This window comes from Apus apus, chromosome 10 (genome assembly GCF_020740795.1).
Source record: "Apus apus isolate bApuApu2 chromosome 10, bApuApu2.pri.cur, whole genome shotgun sequence".
NCBI lineage: Eukaryota > Metazoa > Chordata > Aves > Apodiformes > Apodidae > Apus > Apus apus.
In genome coordinates, this window is record NC_067291.1 from 3,063,510 (window position 1) to 3,077,341 (window position 13,832).

General features: G+C 39.4%; 1 protein-coding gene across 2 annotated transcripts in view; it reads left to right on the forward strand.

The window, feature by feature from the left end:
• PEAK1 (pseudopodium enriched atypical kinase 1) overlaps nucleotides 1-13,832 on the forward strand; it is a 113,664-nt gene that overhangs the window by 66,999 nt on the left and 32,833 nt on the right. For both annotated transcript variants that reach the window (XM_051628463.1, XM_051628464.1), the window contains exon 3: nucleotides 8,536-11,798. In XM_051628463.1, coding sequence (XP_051484423.1) covers nucleotides 8,647-11,798 — 3,152 coding nt within the window. In that variant the 5' untranslated portion in view covers nucleotides 8,536-8,646. The remainder of the gene's footprint in view (nucleotides 1-8,535; nucleotides 11,799-13,832) is intronic.

Below are 13,832 nucleotides of genomic sequence, written 5' to 3' on the forward strand. Positions count from 1 at the left end.
TTGGCCCAAGTGGTTTGTAGCCTGAGGTCCCAGTTGCCTAATGTCAAGTATGATTGTGTAGTCAAAAGAAATAGAAATGAACACAGAGTGTTTCCAGGGCTGAGATGTAAGCCTGGCACAAGTGACAAAACCAAGTCTAGGAGAAGGGAGAGCCTGTACCACTGGGAGATAAGGTATTATTTCACCATTTAGTTATTTTGCTATATAAATTCAAACCACTGAAAGAAAAGGGTACCTAATATACCTGTCAGTGTGTCATTGTCTGTACAAATGTCTAATCGTTTTCTGAAACCAGCTGACTTCTCTATCTCAGTGCCAGCTTGTTTCAGGAAGCATTTTATATGGAATAATTTTCTGTTTACTGATTTAAATATGGGTTTGTTGCTTTTTTTGAGATAGACTTTAAATGGGAACACCCGTTTTATCTTATTTCTGTGATTTAATGTAATATTATTTGATCTGTCTCAGTTCTGAACTTAACCTGTCATAATCTTTTTGTTTCACTTAATATTGAAAGCTTTTCATCCCTTAGAATATTTTCATGGTTGTTTTATGCTGCATTTCTTCCTAAGACGTCATAAAAAAGAACTGAACACAATATTCAGTAAATCATGTCATTTTCTTACACTGAAAGACTAATCTGCTGGTTGCCTTGCAAGGTCTGTTGCACTGTTTGCATGTCCTACAGTTAGTAACTTGTGAGAACTTCTTAAAAACTTTAAATAAAATTGCAGCATTTCTCTTTTGCCCATTATTTCATTGTTTTGGAGGAAGAAGAGCATGTTTCCGTCAGGGAAGTGGGAATAAAAACCATGTCCCATCCACACTGTGCTTAGCTCCTTGCTGTGCTGGCTCAGATCAAGGGCCACATCAGTGTATGTGGTAGCTCAGCCACCTGGTTCTCAAGTTTCTTCACAGTTCTTGGCTTTACACAGTCCAGGCCTGCTGTGCTGTTGCTCTTAATCTATCAGTTATTTTTAATACCTCATCATTTATAATGGCTGATAGAGTTTTATTTTTACACTTAATTCTGTCAAGTCTTTATTTAGGATCTTGGGGAGGGGGCTGAGGCTGATGGAGAGTAATCATCTGGCTTCTCTGTAACGTGTTTTATCTTCTGTATTATAGCTGGCCTCTTGTACTGGCTGCAGTCCACTCATTCTCTTGGAAGTTATCTGCTCCTGACACCACAGTGTTTTGTTTGTCTTTGGCTACTTTTTCAGTTAGATCCTTCATATCCTGTCTAATATGGTTTGTATTTTGCTATCCACATGTTACTTTGCTAAACTGAAATTGAAATACTTTTGGCAGTTGTGATTTCTGCTGCATCAGGCTTTCAGTATAAAGATCTTTGGAGCCAGAGGTTGCAGGAGGTTGCAGTAGTCCAAGGGAGAGAGTGTTAAGTAAACAGAAGTTGCAGAATGGATGGATTCAATAATACAGTGATGAGAGACACTGTTTTCACTCTCCAGCTGTGCTCAGCAGAAGGGTAACCACAGCGTGGCTGGGTTTTGTAACTGTAGAAGCAAGATAATGTTTTTCAGGTATTTCGTTGTTGTTCATTGTGAAATCATTCTAAAGAGGTTTAGTAAAGGTTTTAGTAAAGTTTATTCTCCTGGATGTTTTCACGTGCTTTAAGCAAAGGGCAAAAAAGATCAAAGGGCAGGATTTCGAGCGAGCCCAGGTAAATCAAAGATCATTAGATTGATCAAGATAAAGTTATACTTATATGCATTTTTAATATGCTGTGAAGGGCTTTAATTTTGATCATTTTGCTTAAATAGGGTTGGGACAAACTTAAATACATTGATTTATTTTTTTTTTCTAAATTATTATTATCGTGCTTGTACCTGTCAGCTGACATGCTTACCCCTAATTTGCTGCTAGATTCTGTAATGTTGTACACAGCCCTTTTTAGGAAGAAAGGTAATAAACTATAAGTCTTGTTTCTTACTGAATTTTTCTTTTAAATAAGTAAAAAATGAAAACTAATTTTCTGTACAAGTAAAAACTATCTCTAAAGAATATACTATACACCATTGTCTGAATGGTCATTATAATATGATCATATATTTGTCAGAACAGTCATTATAAATGTCAGTTTTAATAATGCTAAATTATTTTTTCCAAAAGGAACAAAAATATTCTTAGTAATTTTCTACAGTTAAGAATCTCCTCTTATTATTGGAACTCAGAAGAGTTTGTGTTGAAATATGTGCCTTGGCTGCTCTGTTGGGCCTCAACACCAAATGTGAGATCTTGTCCTTAGTATTGTTTTTTTGCATCCTCAGTGTGATAATGCAGAATCTAATCTGATTATCTGGGCAGATCCTGAGGACATTTCTTGCCTTTTCCCTGCTCTGTGGCATTATCTGCTTGGGTTAGGTAAATTGTAAAGAAACGCTTGGTTACTTCTGAAGCATTACAGATTGTCTAGCCCCAGGCAGGTTTTTGCTCCAGTTCATTGGTCATTTCTATCATGTTTTATTCTTACAGGTTTTTGGTAGAAAAAACATTCAAAGTTTTCCTTCACTCAGTTTTATGAAATATTTATGTAATTTAAACTCTTTAAAAGGGAGAAAATCCAGTGTGAGAGGTTAAAAACTGAAATAATTTGTAGTTGTTTTTGTAACAGTTTCATGCTGCCTTGCAGCAAGTGTGCAACTAGGTTGGTTTGGGTTTTTTTCTAGTACCTCAGGTAGAAGTGAGTCTGTTGTCCTCGAGACCCCAAACATCTCAGCAGTGCAGCACCTCAGTGCTGCAGAGTGCTCTTGGAGGAAGCCACTTGGTAGTCTGGGTCCTTGCCTCCTCAGGATCCACTGCAGATTTAGTGCATTTTCCTGTCATTTCATGACCTCAGACTGTTACCAAGGTGATTGATTCTGTCTGGAAGGGAAAAAAAGAAAACTCTCTGTATCAAGATAAAACTTTTAATATATATATTTTTAAAGAGAAATTATAATGCCCATAGTGACAGTTCTGGTTCATTGCAACACTGATCCAGTATTTGGTGAATATTATTACACTTTGGGAACTAAATTTTGGCAGTCCATAATGCTGTTTGCCATTATTTAGGTTCACTTGTTTCCTGGCATACCTCATATGATGTAAGTGCTGGGATTGAACTGGGCATCACACTGCAGAGTCAGGGTCTAATTTGTGAGTCACTGTTCCTCTCTACAAAAATCTGTATTATAAAACACACGTTCACTTTTGTGAAGTGCTCTGGGATCTGTGTATGCACTGTTCACATTTCTTAATACTTCAGCTTTTATTTCCAAACTGCTGTGCTGTGGATTTTTTTGTTTTGTTTTTGTTTGGGTTTTTGTGGGGGTTTTGTTTGTTGGGGTTTTTTTCTTGATTTACATTTCATTAATAAGCTCTGCAGGATTATTCAAGGCAGTGCTTCAAGGTACTGAATGCAAACAAGTGTGTTTCTCAGTATGCTTTCAAATTGGGACCATAACTTCTCTAGCTGTGAAGCCGTTCTCTCTGAATTCTATTTCATGTCTCTAACAGATGTTGTAGTTAGCTTCACTTGGGGTTTTGCTTTCCTTTGAAGATGGCCAAATTATGTAAAATTTAAGAATAAATTTATTTATTTTTTAAATGGCATGAAGGACAAATAAAGCCCTAATTAACAGATGTCAGATTTGTTTGTGGTCCCAGTTATCTGAGCCAGATGGCTCAGTGGCCCTGAGTCAGTAAGACCTGACACTCTCTGGGAGATGGAGTGTTTGTACAGCCCTTTGCCACCCAAGCAGGACTACGTGTGTGAAGTTGGAGCCTTTCAGTTTTTCCAAAAAGTCTCTTAAAATGCTTACAATTATGGTAAAGTTTAAAAGAGACAGAAATCAGATACTGCCAAAGAATAGCCATCACTTTCTGTTTGATTTACTGTGATGATCAGTGACTGGTTCCTATAAGTGGTTCAGACAAAAACATGGAGCCATAGGGGTTTTGTGGTGTTTGGGCACTCTTGGGTAGGAGGCATAGGTTGGATTCTCCTTGCTGATCTTTTCAGTCTGAGGACAGGCCTGTCAACAGTGAGAGGTTTAAGGGTTGTTCAGTAGCAATTTCCTGCACTCGTCTGATAAGAAGGCAGATCAATGCAATTTATTCTGCAGCATTAAAAACTGCAGACCCATTTTCATGGATAGCAACACTAAAGCTAAGTGCCTTTTCCCTGGAGGAGGAAAAACAAAAGGAAATCTGCACCAAGTATTTAGTGATCTAAGAGATCAAAGAGTGGTGTGTTGCAATTACAAAAGATGAAATGCACCGTTGTGTGTATTGCTCAGTAATATAGCAGGCATTCATTTAAGGGGATTCATTTATTTTTGCAGCATGCAGCATTGAAAACACATGTCTAATAGGTGCATTCATTTTAACATGCTTATTCATAGAGCAGGCCTGATTAATTAGTGCATGTCACCATCTGGTACTTACTGAGACTATTCATTTTTAAAATGTTGAAATTGTAGGGAATGTTGCACACCAATTAAGTTCCTTTTAATTGGATTATGTTAGTATAAAGTATTGCTGGAGAAGACCTTCATTGTGATTCAGCCAGCATGCCTCTAAAGGAGACCCGCCAGCCTGAAATTACTTAGAACAAAGGAAAAATGCCTCAAATGCATGTTTATTCCTATCTCTCTGCAGTCAACAAAGATGGTGTCAACAAGTAAGAGCTACAAAAATAGTTCAGTTTCCTGACATGAAGCTCTTTCAGCTGGTAACTTCTTCCTCTTTGCACACCAACTCCTATTCTGTCATCTTCTCCCTCTGACCTGGAAAGTGAAATATGCTGTTGTGTTTGTTTGTTTGAGATCAGCTTAGGAGGGCTTGGTCTGGCCCTGTTGTGTGTCTGCTGAGATGAGGAGCATTACTGTCGTTTACACAGAGTGATTGGCCTTTAAAGCTGATAAACTGTGTGTGCTGACTCAACCCTTTAGTAAATGAAGTATCACGCTCTGCTGGCTGCAGCACCACATTAGGAGCACTTGTCCATCTGTAGTTGGTCCTGTCATTGAGTCACTTGGTGATTTTTAGTTAATATCACTGCACTGCAGTGCTTCTGTGTATAAATTTTAAAGAGTTACATTTGTCAACTTACAGAAAAGGCTTTGAGATGCAGAGATGAAACACAGTGATGTATTTACTGTTCATGCTTTCCTTAGAAACCTTGTGCTGATTTGTATTGAACATCCGAGGTTGCTACTGCCTTGATTTTGCAGAAGTTGAGCATCTTCAAATAAGTCCTGTCATCCAGGCCACTCATTTCAGAAGAGCCAGGAGCTCTGCTGGGTACATATTCCCTCCCATTCCTTGGCAGTTAGACGGGCTGACACCTGAGGAGGGAGGTTATGGAAGAAAAGATATCTGATCACTAGCAGCTTAAGAGATCTGATGTGTGAGCGCCTGGAATCACTTGATTACCTTCTTTGTTTTGGACAATAGAGTAGAAAAGAACAATGTTGGGATATTTTTTTCCTTGTGGTATTTATGTGCATTTTTGTTACCTTCAATAGACTCTGCTGCCCTCTGCCAAGTTGCAGCTGCTGGTAACAGCAACGGAAGCAAGAGCACATGGAGAATGTTTTACATTCTTTAATACTGAAAGAAGATTCCATTTCTGTTATCACTCATAAAATCACTCTAATTGTCACTCATAATAGGGAATCTGTAGTTGAAACCGTAAATGTATTTTCTTTAAAGGGAGAGGGAGACATCAGAAAAATTGCTTTTACTTGTACAACAATGAAGAAACTACTTGGATTTTGTTCAGAATGCAAGCACTTGTTTAGACATATAAAGGTCACTGTGAATTTAATTTGTACTAGCAGAAGAGTGCTTCTGATTTCCAAGTGTGAAAGTAGCACAATGTTGAAAATCTTTTGATTGTTTTCTTAAGATACATTTCCTCTTGTTTGAGGTGCACATTTCCTCATTGTTACAGCTGCAGGCAGTGTCAAAGTGTTCTGCAGGAACTGTTCATCCTGCCTGTCCCAAAGCCAAGGGGAAACCCAGCTGTAGTTTATAGACCTGAGAAGTCTAGGTCAAAAATCCACGCTAGAGAGCATGGTTGTGGTTCAACCATTTCCATTAGGGATCGGAGATCTACATTATCTGTACCTGTCTTATGTGTGTAAAAGTCACTTGTCTGGTCTGCATTTACACTGACACATCAACATGTCTTTTATTTTAAGCTAAATTGCTTCAGGTGGTACTCCTGGGACCTGGGGTGTGTGTTTACCCGGAGCTATGGCCATGCCATAGTTCTTACTGACTGGAGAGCTGTTGTAGTGGTGCTGAGTTTCCTGCAGTTTGTGTTCATGTGTTGAGAGTAGCAGTCCCTTGGAGGAGAGGGAAGTTGATCAGCATCAGTGTGTCTGAGCAAATGAGAGTCAGTACAGGCAGTGGTAACACATGAGTGTGTGGTCATACCAAGGTGCACAGTTAAGTGCTTTCTCATTTCTACCCCAACATTATTAGCAGAAAATGCTGAGCCTAGGAGGCCATAAAAGTCTGTGATAGGATTCCAGAGCAAGTGCTGTTTATGCAATTTTGGAGAAATAATATCACTCAGTTAAATCTTAAAAAACATACACACACTAAACTAACCTTTTTGTTCAAATTGTTTGTTCAGAGGTTTTATGTAATGGAGAAATATATTTTCCAAGAAAACATTTAGCTTAGATTCCCATTACTGTAATTTTACTCCATTTGCTTGTTAAATTCATGAAACCAGGGAGCTAACCAGAGTATAAAATTCTAGTACGTGCACACTCTCTCTCTTTGATTTTAGAGGATTATTTTTTAATGTAATTTTTCTGCTTAGAATATATGGGCTTGCAAAGTGTTGAAGCAACAAATCTTGGCAGAGATCAAAAAAATACAAAGGCAGTTTACTCTGTATATATAAAGCAGGCTGAAAGTTTGGGTAGATCACTATCTGGCAGACTTTCTATCTCTTAGGTCATACAGAGAAAGCTCTTGGCACTGACATTTTGGCAAAAAGCTTTGTCTGGAAACATATTTAGTCAATGTATGAAATATGATAGCCCTGGTACCCTTAATGTGTCTGAAAATACTCTATTAGAGTTAGACTTCAGCTCCATCTGGTGTTGGAACAGGATTGCTATATGAGAGCTTTCCAGCATACAGGACAGCCCTTTGCCAAAACACAAGCAGTACGTGAGGAGCCTGACAAATTAAATTCACTGAAGTCTCGGTGTTACTGACAGTTTCTATTGTTTTCTACACTGATGAAAACCAGTTGTGCCCATGGTGAATTCCAGCATGGCTGTCCTGCTGCCGAGTTACTAACCACAGGCTCTATAGAGAGTTGCATCTCTACCTGAATGGGTTTATTATTACTAAATAATGGGGGTTTTAATACCCTTTCAGTGTGCCTATGTGATCAGCAAGTACATTTTCACCCGAAGCCTGTCAGAGTGTAAAATTATTGACTTTCAATGCCTGTGTTTACAGAAGTGGCTTTGGACATACAGATTCTTTCAGCTCAGTAAAATGTCTCCAATAATTTGAGTTATGCAACACTTGACGAAGAGACCAGACTTGTGGATTTGGCTTAAAGCTTAAAATCTTCAGGCATTAATTCATGAAACTCAAATCCTGGGTATTCCAATGACTATAAAGCACAGCAGATTCATGTTTGGTTTTTACTTAAAGCTAATCGTTTCAGGAAATAAAAAGATTCACTCGGAAAGAGATTTTCAATTATTTTTCAGTTGTTTTTTCTGGAGAGGTTAAGTAGAAAAGCTACATGTGAAACACATCAGGGACTAAAAGTCATCAGCTTTGTTTTGAGGGTATAAGAATGGTTCATTTCCACTATTGTAAGGTAAAGGAGAAGAAACAGTGACTTGCTAGAAAGGTTTCAATGGCATTTTTATCTCAATTTCCCAGACTAGCAGTCCAGCCTGTCTCTCCAGCCAAAATACCTGTCTCTAGTTATAATTTTACTCTGATGAAAAAAGTGCTAAAATGGCAGAGTTTGGAATTGCTTGAGTGTATTTTGTCAATTCAGCTGAGCTCATTCATATATAAAGCTAGAAGAAATCATCTCAATTGTGTTAAGGAGAGTAAACATACTTTCCTGTGTCATGTTTAAATACGTTGAAATAAATGTGCACTGCTCTTCACTTTTATATCCTCTTGCTAGCATTTGTTTTATTGGGGAAAATTAAAGGTCAATGGTCCTGAACTAGCCAAGAAAATTATTATAAATTCTCAGTCATTGCCATCTCTCTCTCTCTGTCTCTTTCTGCTTTCAGTAATACCGAGCTTAGCTGCCAAAGTTGTATTTCTTTATGTATGAGAAGGATGATATTTGCAATTTTTTTTTTGCATCTCAGTTGTTATATAGATTTGTAAATTTAGATAAAAACAGCTAAGACATCAGCAAAAGGCTACTTGCTTATTCCAAGTTGCTTGTAGAGTAGAAAATGTAAGTATAATGATCAACCTGGTTCTTCCCCGTTCTTATCCTCATTCTCTTTTGTGTTTCAGAATGATCACTGCTCCAAACAGTAGCCGTACTAAGTGAACAGAGTGGAAACATATGGATGAAATTCTTGCATGCACTGAACAGCACAGCACCAAGCGCAGAGCTCTGGGAAAATGTCTGCTTGCAATGCCTTCACTGAGCACGTCTGGAAACCTGGTGAATGTAAGAACTGCTTCAAGCCCAAAAGCTTGCATCAGTTACCCCCAGTATCTGAAAAAAAACCCCTCGCACATGGCAACTTGAAACCCAATGCAAACCAAAGTAACAGCCATCGTGGGAGAAATACAGGGAGTTTCCGACCACCTGTGGCAAAGAAACCCACCATAGCTGTGAAACCCACCATGATGGTCGTCGATGGGCAGGGGGTGTGCAGTGAAATCAGCACACCAGATCCGTGTGAGAATAAATCTGTGTCTGCAGGTTGGAACCGGAACAAAACTGTCTTGAACAAAAAACCACTGAACAATAATAATGAAGATGAGATTGAAGGTTATAGCAACGTTCACAGGGCTCGTGACAACAATGATGGTGGAGGTAAGATACCAAATAACAATAATAATGGACTGACAGAAGTTTTGAAGGAGATTGTGGGTTTGGATACCACACCTCAGCTAACTGGAAATGAAATGAACTCAAGAGAAAACTTCTTGGGAAGAATAAATAATTGTTATAAAAGATCATTGGAAAGAAAGATCCCTCCAAGCTGCATGATGGGTGGAATGAAGGATTCACACAGTAAGCACGTTATTCTGAGCGGAAGCACTGAAGTAATAAGTAATGAAGGTGGACGTTTCTGTTATCCAGAGTTCTCTAGTGGAGATGAGAGTGAGGATGACACGTTTTTTGGCAGCATGCAAGAAGAGCATGAGAGCTGGGATGAAAGTGACGAAGAATTGCTAGCAATGGAGATTCGTATGAGGGGCCAACCTCGCTTTGCTAATTTTAGAGCTAACACGCTCTCTCCTGTTCAGTTCTGTGTTGACAAAAAATGGAACACTGTGCCCCTTAGAAACAAGTCTCTCCAGCGGATCTGTGCAGTAGATTATGATGACAGTTATGATGAAATTTTAAATGGTTATGGGGAAGAGACTGTGATTCTGTATGGGCAAGAAAGCATGCAGAGCATGGCATCTTCTGATTCTACATCTCCTGATTCTTCTTTGACAGAAGAATCTCGTTCTGGAACAACCAGCAGTTCTTCACAGAAGCTCTGTAATGGAGGGCTATCTCCTAGTACTCCTCAGGACCTCAAATTGATTGAACCAGAATATGAAAGTCTTTGTGACAATCAACAAATGAAGGATGTGTCAAAAGCTCCCAGAAATGTTCCAAAAAGTCTAGAAACTCACAAGGCAGTCCTTGCACTTCGACTGGAAGAGAAGGATGGCAAAATTGCTGTGCAGACTGATAAGCAAGAGAATAAAAGTCCCTCAGATGTTGGTGGCCAAGCTGTAACTATAAATTTGGTGCCTGTGGAAGAACAAGCTAAACCCTACAGGGTGGTGAATATGGAACAACCAGTTTGCAAGCCATATACTGTAGTAGATGTATCAGCCGCCATGACCAGTGAATGTAAGGAGAATCAGACTGAAACCTCAGAAACCAAAAAAACATCGTCTAACCCAAGCTCACCAGTAACTCCAGGCACACCTATTACATCCTCTGCAGCATCACCTGTACGAGTAAATGCTAATCTGAAAAAATCCAGTGCAATCAGATACCAAGAAGTATGGACTTCTAGTACTAGTCCAAGACAGAAGATACCCAGGGTAGACTTCACTGCTAACAGCTCAGGACCTTCTGTTCCTCCCAGGAAGGCAAGCCACAAGTCAGCTCCTACTTCACCTACAGCTACAAACGTTTCTTCAAAAACTGTCCCAGTTAAGTCTCCCAATTTATCAGAGATAAAATTCAACAGCTACAATAATGCTGGCATGCCACCTTTTCCTATTATCATTCATGATGAGCCCACTTACGCTAAGAGTTCCAAAAATGCTATTAAAGTTCCTATTGTAATAAATCCAAATGCATATGATAACCTGGCTATCTACAAAAGCTTTCTAGGGACCAGTGGAGAGCTGTCCATCAAAGATAAAACTACTAGTGTAATAAGTCACACATACGAAGAAATAGAAGCAGAAAGCAAAATGACTGAAGCTACAGGAAGTAAACCCACTGAGTTTTCCCAAGCCAGGGGGGTGACTAATAGCTCTGAATGCAGGCTGGGTTCTGTGGCTCAGAAGGTCCAAGAGTTCAATAGCTGTCTCAGTAAAAGTCAGATATCACCACAGAGGAGTTCTGACCACAGCTCCCCATTAAGAGTTCAAAAGACAACACAAGAGACTGCAGCAAAACCAGATGTAACACCAGAGGCTTCTGTGAGCAGCAGCAGTGGTCGGGAGAACGCAAGTGCGGTGCTTTCACAGATTGTGGCTTCTATCCAGCCTCCACAGTCTCCTCCAAAAACACCTCAGGCTGCACCCAAGTCTTGTAGTGTAGAAGAACTGTATGCCTTACCCCCTGATGCAGACTCAAGTAAAAACACCCTGGTACGACCCAAATCTCTGTTTACATCACAGTCTGAAATAGAGTCATCCAAGACAGTGGAAAATGCTGCCAGTAAAATACAGAAAGATTCACAGCCAGTTGCCACTCACTCTCCACAGGCAGCGAGAGCCACCCCAAACACCACAAGTCCCAAAACAGAGCAGGCACCGCCATTTCCTCCTCCACGGTCCACTTCTTCACCCTATCATGCAAGTAACTTGTTGCAAAGACATTTCAGCAATTGGACCAAACCAAACAGTCCCACCAGGTCAACAGAGGCCGAGTCCATCCTCCATTCGGAAGGTCGGCGAGCTGCCGACGCGAAACCCAAACGCTGGATATCGTTTAAGAGCTTCTTCCGCCGTCGGAAAACTGACGAGGAGGAAGAGAAAGAGAAAGAAAGAGAGAAAGGAAAATTGGTGGGTCTTGATGGAACTGTTATACACATGCTCCCCCCTCCTCCAGTCCAGCGTCATCACTGGTTCAGTGAGGCCAAGTCAGACTCCAGTGAGAAGCCGTCGATTGTTTTCATGTACAGATGTGAGGTGGCACAGGCTGAGCCCAAGGCTGACCACCAAAACAAGACTGAAGCAGAGGCTGCTATTGCCAATGCACTGGCAAAAGACCAAGGGGAAACGCAAGAAAAGCCTCCAGAGAGCTCTGACCAGGACACAGCCAGCCCTTCATCACCACCTCAGATTGCCAAGAAGATCCCCAGGTAACCTGCTCATCTTTTTTAGTCACTTATTCAGTTGTGAAGTGTCTTGTATATTCCAATGAAAAGGAGAAAAATTAAGGAGTTTTATTACATGAACAGTAATTATTTCCAAGTGTATTTCTTTTAAGTAACTTAAAGCATAGTTTTAAGATCTTTGTGTTATATTGGATACCAGAAAATATTTAAAAATATTCCTAGAAACAGCACCTGATACTTGGAGTCTGTATTGCAGGTTGACTAATACATCACAATAGCCATGTTACATTGAATCAGATACTTTTTTGAGAATTCCTAGTTTAAGACAGTGTTCTTATGGTACAGGAAACTATAGAATTTCACTGCAGATATAGAGGGCAACTACTGAAAAGAATAATAGAAATTAAAAGATCTGAGACTCATTAAAGGTGGTGTGCTAACTTTATCTCACATCCCTAAGAATGCAAGAGATGCTCATTAATTTGAGGTGACACTGCAACAACACCACAGCACTCTCAAACCATGTAAAAAAGTAATAAGAGAATTAGATTATATAAAAAATTATCTATCTCTGTTTTGCAAAGCCTTTAGCAACGAATGTATTTTGTCCCCTAACAGTATTGGATTCAGTAGAGCTGGTTGCTCTATTTCTGCCTGACAATTTTGTTCAGTTATTTCATTTTTAATTTTTTTGTATAGTCAGAATTTACTAAAATGATTTCTTGTTTCAATTTCTGTGAAAGCATTTGGCCAGTAGCTATTTATTTATTCCTGTAAGGTTGTAGTAGCTGAATGTTTTAGGTCTGTCTTTTGGTTTAAAGGTGTGTTCCCTTATCAAGGGTACACATGCCTTCTTAGTTGCCTCTGAACACATGGAATCATGTTTCTTTCCAGACAGTCATTATTTTCAACATACCACTGAGTTTCTATAGCTCATGACAGTGCATGATCTAAGGGGGCTGGAGACATTTGTTGCAGTCAGTCACGTGGGCATGGTGTGCGCTTCACAGAGTACAGACCACAGATATGGATGCGTTAGAATGGGTCTAACAATGTTGTTATACAAACCAATTCCAAAATAGCTTCAAATTTGCATTATTTACTTAACTATAACAATAAACTAGTGGTAGGAAATTAAAACTTTTGTAACGTTTGAGCTGTGCATGAGCCTCAGAAAATGTACCATGGCAGTGGTGGTTGGTTTTCTTTCTCCATTGTCTATACAAGAAAATTGCTGTCCATTTTAGTTAAAATGTTTTTAAAGTTGACTTAAACTAATAGAAATCTTTATGTGAGTGTAGTTTGGGTTTACCATAAACTGATTGCTGCTTGTATTATCAGTAAAATTAAACTAACCAAAAGTGACTGTTTGCAGCAAGTGTAATTAAATCACGTTGATGTCCCATCTTGGGAACACTGACAGCATTCTCATGAAGATCAGGGCTCCTTTTCAGGCTGTTTGCCTTTTGTCAGATGTGAACAGCTTTGAGTTTTGTAATGTAAGGTGGTGATAGGGTTTATCATGGTATGATGTCAAGCTGGTTTCTGTAGATTTACATTTGAAGTAATTGCCCCAATTACAAGACAGGATGGTCTCCCAAACATTAGTGTACTGTCTGTTTTTGCAGACTTGGATGAATGGCAATCTCAAGGTCAAAAATTGTATTTAAAAAAAAAAAAATCTGTGAAATTTAACAAATAGGGTTTAAAAAAAATGTCAGTACAAATTGTGGGTGTGAGTTTCAGAAACATGAAGCAATTTCACAAACTACTGAAGTCAGCAGGAGCTGTAAGCATTCAGCATCTCTGCAAGATGTACAGTCCCACAATAGCACAGGAGTGTGGGTAATGACAAAAGGGGTGTCCCTGTATTTACAGTACATATTACAGTTTAAGGCTGAAGATTGTGGGGAACGTACACAGGGCTAAAAGAGCCCTTGGTAGGAGGCTAGGCTGTCTAGATGTACCTTAAATTAAATGGGGATAAGCAGGCAGCTTTAGAGAGCAAGTTAAGGAGTAGGAGAAGTTTGTGCTTTCAACTGCCCCTTAGAGGAACCT